This window comes from Populus alba, chromosome 6 (genome assembly GCF_005239225.2).
Source record: "Populus alba chromosome 6, ASM523922v2, whole genome shotgun sequence".
Classification (NCBI taxonomy): Eukaryota; Viridiplantae; Streptophyta; class Magnoliopsida; order Malpighiales; family Salicaceae; genus Populus; species Populus alba.
In genome coordinates this window covers 4,471,113-4,477,254 of record NC_133289.1, presented here as the reverse complement: position 1 = coordinate 4,477,254, position 6,142 = coordinate 4,471,113, and the positions used below count along the sequence as shown (strand labels likewise).

The 6,142-nt window shown below is 38.1% G+C and overlaps 1 protein-coding gene across 3 annotated transcripts; it reads left to right on the top strand.

The window, feature by feature from the left end:
- The first annotated feature begins 470 nt into the window (after positions 1-470).
- Positions 471-5,179, top strand: LOC118032675 (uncharacterized). Of its 3 annotated transcripts, XM_073409738.1 has the most exons (9): positions 584-626; positions 869-973; positions 1,176-2,307; positions 2,400-2,691; positions 2,966-3,175; positions 3,361-3,534; positions 3,834-4,028; positions 4,126-4,239; positions 4,598-5,179. In XM_073409738.1, the coding sequence occupies exons 3-9, from the start codon at positions 1,220-1,222 to the stop codon at positions 4,931-4,933; spliced, it is 2,409 nt and encodes an 802-aa protein (XP_073265839.1). In that variant the 5' UTR covers positions 584-626; positions 869-973; positions 1,176-1,219; the 3' UTR covers positions 4,934-5,179. The 3 variants fall into 3 exon arrangements, with proteins under 3 accessions (XP_034893336.1, XP_073265839.1, XP_034893338.1); XM_035037445.2 differs by lacking the exon at positions 869-973 and having other exon boundaries at positions 471-626; XM_035037447.2 differs by lacking the exons at positions 584-626; positions 869-973 and having other exon boundaries at positions 1,242-1,381; positions 1,462-2,307.
- The last annotated feature ends 963 nt before the right edge of the window (positions 5,180-6,142 follow it).

Sequence of the window (6,142 nt, the reverse complement as noted above, 5' to 3'; positions counted from 1 at the left end):
AATATGAAAAGGAAAATTGTAGATCAATTGCTTGGAAAACAACTCCAATCGGTGTGCACTGTGCACATGTATTTTGATCCTAGTTACTGACCATGCAGGCAGATTCTTGAATCTGCACGCATTGTAGACCTTACTCTACTGAAAATATATACAAATTTAATACTGAAAAAACAACCTAAGATGGTTACATGACACCTTCCTTCATGTCCCCCGGTTTAACTTAAATCCAAATAAAATAACACTAATCCCCCTCCTTCCTAACGGTTTAGCAGACAGTGACAGACCCAGTTGGGGTAATTCAAGAAAAACAATGATGGCAGTTTAGGTATACCGATAATTCTTCCACGTAACGCGTCAAGCTCCAAACCGGTTATCCCCAGTCCCCTCCCTCCCACCGACAGCCTCTTCCCGGTCATCAATATGCCCGTACAAATATACAAGCATCTTTTAAATGCCAGCCAGCTTCCCGCACTCGCTCGCTCGCCCCCAGCCAGTTGCAATATAAAGCTTCACATTTCACATGTCGTCTTAGCCAGAGAGAGAGAGAGAGAGGGAGACAGTGAAAAGAGGAGAGAAGATTATCATTTGGAAGCATTTTCTGGAAGCTGAGCAATAAAGACGATACGGTAACTTCTTTTATTTTCCTTTTTTAATGGCGGTGACCACTGCTTTTCTCTGTCGTTTCGTGTAAACTTTTTCTGTCGTTTTTGGCATAATTAATTTGAGAAGGCGAAATACTTTTTCTTCTCTTCTCTTGATAGTTACAGTTACAGATTATTATTGTTGCTCGTTCGTTCGTTTTCCTTTTTTCTGTGGTTGAGCTATCGCTTTCTAGTGTTTTTGCTTCGTTGTTACTTGTGCGATACAGAAAACTAAGGTTGTCATAGATCATTTGGCTTGGATTCTCTTTTAAGGTTTCTGAATTGATGATTCTAAGCTTTTTAACTCTTGGCATTCTTCGAAATTGTTCAAGGTAATCATTTTTCATTTCTTTATGCAATGACTAGATCTGTTTTTTGAAGGCGATTATAGTGAATGCTTGAGATTGGATTTGATGATGCTCTGTGTTTTCTGCTTGATTTTGAATGGAGAAGTGACAGCAATGTTCAATGTTGTTCACATTGTTAAGTGCTTTTTTTCATGAGGTTACATATATTTTCTCTTGTTGATAACAGCTCGCTTGATTGATTGTGGGAGGAGGAGGTGAAAGAAGTAAAGAATGAAAGAGACTGACATGAGAAGAACTCCCAATACTAATCAGTCGAAGCGCTCGGGAAAAACTGAAAGGAGAGACCGTAAACCGAATCAAGCGTCGAATATAAAGGGAGTTGAATCTAAAGCTCTGTTTCTTGCTAAACCGGACTCCTCCAGTGCTATTTTAGTAAGTGATTCGAACACGGGCTCAGAGCCCCCTGAAGTTTATGAAAACTTGGTTATACATTATGTGGATGATGCCAACAGGTCTGAGGAGGCTCCTCGAGATTCAAAAGTCAATCCCATGATTGCCAAAGCCAGCAAGGATGAGGCTTTAGATGACCATTCTGATGAATTAGATAGGGAAGTTAATCAGGGGAAGGAAGGGGAGTGGGATTCTGAGACAGTAAAAGATTCAGTTTCATCTCAAGGGGACTCTGTGATAGCTGAGGATGAGAAAGTAGAACATGTTTCGAGAGTCCCGAAATCAGTTTCCAATAAGAATTCATCAGAAAGTGGTCCTCGCGGATCAAGGGCGAGATCTGATCGCGACAATAGTAAATCTAGGTCTAAAGCAGTAAATAACACTACTAAAAAACCTGCAAAAACAAATAAAGGGCTGTCAAAAGTTACTTCGAAAAGTTCTTTTGATAAAAATTCTAAAGACATGACAGTTCCTCCTAAACCTTCTCCAGAATCTTCTGAAGGAGCTGATGATAAGTCTGCGGAAGATGTAAGAGAAATAGATGTTTTAGATGAGGCCTCGAATGGTACTCAGAGTGTTGCAAGTGACAATGAAACGGCTGATGCTGAAGAAAATGGTGAACATGAGGATGAAGCAGAATTAATTCAAAAGATTGAAGACATGGAAATGAGAATTGGGAAACTTGAAGCAGAGCTAAGAGAAGTTGCTGCTCTTGAAATTTCACTATATTCTGTAGTACCAGAACATGGGAGCTCGGCACATAAGGTGCACACACCTGCACGACGCCTTTCTAGACTCTACATTCATGCTTGCAAGCATTGGACCCAAGATAAGCGAGCTACGATCGCCAGAAACACTGTTTCAGGACTTGCATTGATTTCCAAGTCCTGTGGTAATGATGTTCCAAGGTAAGTAAATATCACGTTTTATGTCAGAATTGTTTCCAAGTGTTGCTATTTTTTTATAGTTGACTAACATAATTTTCCTTTTGTTTGTTAAGGTTAACATTTTGGTTGTCCAACACAATTGTGCTGAGAGAGATCATTTCTCAGGCATTTGGAAGTTCACGGAACTCCAGTCCCCTTGCAAGGCATGCGGGGTCCAATGGGAGTAGCAAGAAAAGTGAAGGAAAGTCTACAGCAGTGAAATGGAAGAGTGGTTCTGGTAGTAAACAAGTTAATGGTTTTATGCAGTTTGCTGACGATTGGCAGGAGACGGGAACCTTTACAGCTGCGTTAGAAAAAGTTGAATCGTGGATATTTTCCCGTATAGTCGAATCTGTATGGTGGCAGGTAAGAAAGTGTGGGGATCATCAAATTTTATAAATTTTTCTGTTGATGCTTGTAGGTAGAACACGAAAATCATCTATCAAAAAACCTCCTTTCCTCTCTTTTTTGTTTGATAAATGAATTCCAGGCCTGACTTCATTTGACCCTGTCATTTGTCAAGACTGAATGCTCAAGTCTCATTATCATATTCTCATTGTAATAGGCCATTTATGCTATGAGCTTTAGATATTCATTTTATTTATCCTTGTTATTTTCTTCTATGTTCTTATGTTTTCAGGCTCTGACTCCACATATGCAATCTCCTGCTGCGGATTTGCCCTCCAATAAAACCTCTGGAAGGTTGCTCGGACCAGCCTTGGGTGATCAGCAGCAAGGCAGATTTTCTATCAACTTATGGAAGAATGCTTTCAAGGATGCTCTCCAACGACTTTGTCCTGTTAGAGCAGAAGGTCATGAGTGCGGTTGCTTGCCCATCATTGCAAGAATGGTATTTAATTTTTCTATTTGTTTGGCCTTCATTTTCTATATTTCAGTATTAAAGGCATGGAATTATTAGTTCAAGCTCATGAAATATCCCTTCTTTCACAAATGTTTAGATGACTGCAATCTGGTTTAGCCTTATTATCAACTCTTTGCTTTGGTGGCTTAATTGTAATTTAATTTCTTTCACAGGTGATGGAACAGTGTGTTGCCAGACTAGATGTGGCAATGTTCAATGCTATTCTACGTGAGTCTTCCCATGAGATTCCAACTGACCCTATTTCAGATCCTATCGTAGATTCCAAGATTCTGCCAATTCCTGCTGGAGACTTAAGCTTTGGTTCTGGGGCACAACTCAAAAATTCTGTACGTATTAGTATAGCCTTTAATTGATTTCACTGCCCTATCCATCCTAACAACAGCTTGATAGCGAGTAGTATTCTGATGAGTAAAATTCTCTTCACTCTGGCCAGACAATTTATTAAACATGTCAAAACCTTGCAGCTATATATTTCTGCTTGGAAAGAATATGTACCGATGGAAACATTTTAGTCTTAAACAGGCATACTGAAGCTTTGCACTGCATCACATATTTCTCTGCAAAATCAAATTGAACGTAATGTTCTGCAAGTGTAAAAACAATGTGTGGCTTACTCTGCATACAGGTTGGTGATTGGTCTAGGTGGCTTACTGATATGTTTGACATGGATGCTGATGATTCCCTGAAAGAAGATCAGCACGACAGTGAGGGAGATGACAGGCGATATGGTGAAACTAAATCCTTCCTTCTTCTTAATGACTTGAGTGATCTTCTGATGCTTCCAAAAGACATGCTTATGGACCGATCAATCCGGAAGGAGGTTGACCTTACAATCTTATCGCTTTTGTATTTAAAAATCATCCTTTGAAGTTGATTAATCTCAGAACTGATTGATTTTCTGTCTTTATGTTTCAAAGGTATGCCCATCAATTGGTCTTCCGTTAATTAAGCGGATTCTCTGCAACTTTACTCCTGATGAGTTCTGGCCAGATCCCGTCTCTGGAGCTGTATTAGAAGCATTGAACGCTGAGGTAGATCTTCCTTTCCTTTTATTTCAATCTCACCTTTGTCATGTTTAAAGCCGGATGGTTTTGGGAGCATTGAAGTCCATTTTTATTTTGGATATTCTAGAAAGATGATGCTGTTCAAGTTTGGGAGATAACATGCCTAATGATAAAAGAATACCTATTTGATGTTCCTGGCCTGCCAATGTTCTACCAGCTTGCTGGGAATACCTCATTGACTTTATATTATATGTATATGTGGAAAATTTTATGGTGCACAGGGAGTAAAATCTCTCTATGTATATATGCCTTCATGCCAGAATATTAAGCAAAAACAACAAATGTATGCAATAAGCCACTGGATTATGTTGATTACATTTGACAGGGTATCGTGGAGCGGAGATTGTTAGGAGATGCTGCAAGAAATTTCCCTTATACAGCTGCTCCAATTGTGTACACTCCACCTTCCTCATCCGATGTTGCAGTGGCCGGAACCAAGTCTCAGTTGTCAAGGAATGCATCTGCTGTACAAAGGAAAGGTTACACCAGTGAGGAAGAACTGGAGGAATTAGATTCTCCTCTTACCACTATAATTGAAAAATTGCCATCATCTCCAACTATCATGGCCAATGGAAATGGAAATGGAAAGCACAAGGAACATGCAGGGGATTTAGTAGCAAATGCAAGGTATGAACTCCTTCGTGAGGTCTGGTCTGCATGAGGGTTGGAAGTGAATTTTGTTGCACATCTTTTGCTTCTTTTTTTCCTTTTTATCAACGTAAATATAAAGAGAAAAGAGAACACTTTTGAAAATAAGCAGTAGAAAACCTCTGGTTGATTCAAAGTTTCAGGTTTGTTGGAATGCAGCAGAAGCCACGCCTCTGCTTTCTTGTAAACTATACAGAGCTTGTTATCAAACAGCTTGGATGAGAAATTCAATTCAATTCAATTCAATATAATAAATAAATCATTGCCAGTTATGTGCTTGAGAGTCGTGTAGAAAACAGCAGTCATGCTCCAATCTGTCAGAGGTTTCTGTTTGCAAGCTTTTGCCATACTCTACATAGCAGTAGCAGGCTAGCAGCTAAACTAGTGGTCTAGACTTGACCCAAGACAGGGGGAGTTGATGAGTTCAAATCCGATTTTTTATTGTCCCAAGCTGTGAAGAACTCATTTTGATGGACTAAGGGATTCAGTGTATATATGTATATATATTGGATGGTTATGATTTAGGTTCGCTCCTTTAAGAATCAGAACAGGCAACCTCCATCCTAAAGGAGAGTATTGGTACCCATGGAGCTAGAGTCCCATGGATATATTTTTACCTTTTCAACGGAAAATAAATAGATGAATAGGTTCTGTTTTAAAAAAAATTTAAATTATTTTTTTTGTTTTACTTTATATTAATATTTTTTTAATTTTTTTAGATTATTTTGATGTACTAATATTAAAAATAATTTTTTAAAAATAAAAATTATTATTTTAATATATTATTATATAAAATATATTTAAAAAAAAATAATTACAATGAAGCTATTAGAGGAGTTCAAAGAGGGTCGGCGTTGGCTGTTAAGGGCTTATATTTGAAGCGTTGGCTGTTCAGGGCTTATATTTGAAGCCTCTGAGGCCCAAGACTAACTCGAGTGCAATGGGCTATACTTGATTGAACTGAAAAACTCGTTTTCTTATTTATTATTCTTGGATTAACTTACACTTTAATTAAGTCCAAGTCAGTAATTTTAAGATTATAAAACTCGTTTTGCTTGACAATCATAAAATTACTATCTTTAAAACAGGAAACTGCAGAATCACGAGGCCAAAAACTATCAGGATATCAAACAAATTGTCCTTAAATTAGGCAAAGCAGAAATTGCTAATCGAAGTTATAGTCATAATCTCTAATTAGCAAACATCATCCATGATAAAAAAA

Coding starts and splice junctions, on each gene's coding strand:
- LOC118032675 (XM_035037445.2), top strand. CDS start 1,220: ATGAAAGAGACTGACATGAGAAGAACTCCCAATACTAATCAGTCGAAG. Junction 3,535..3,833: donor GGGCACAACTCAAAAATTCT/GTACGTATTAGT, acceptor CTCTGCATACAG/GTTGGTGATTGGTCTAGGTG. Junction 4,029..4,125: donor ACCGATCAATCCGGAAGGAG/GTTGACCTTACA, acceptor TATGTTTCAAAG/GTATGCCCATCAATTGGTCT.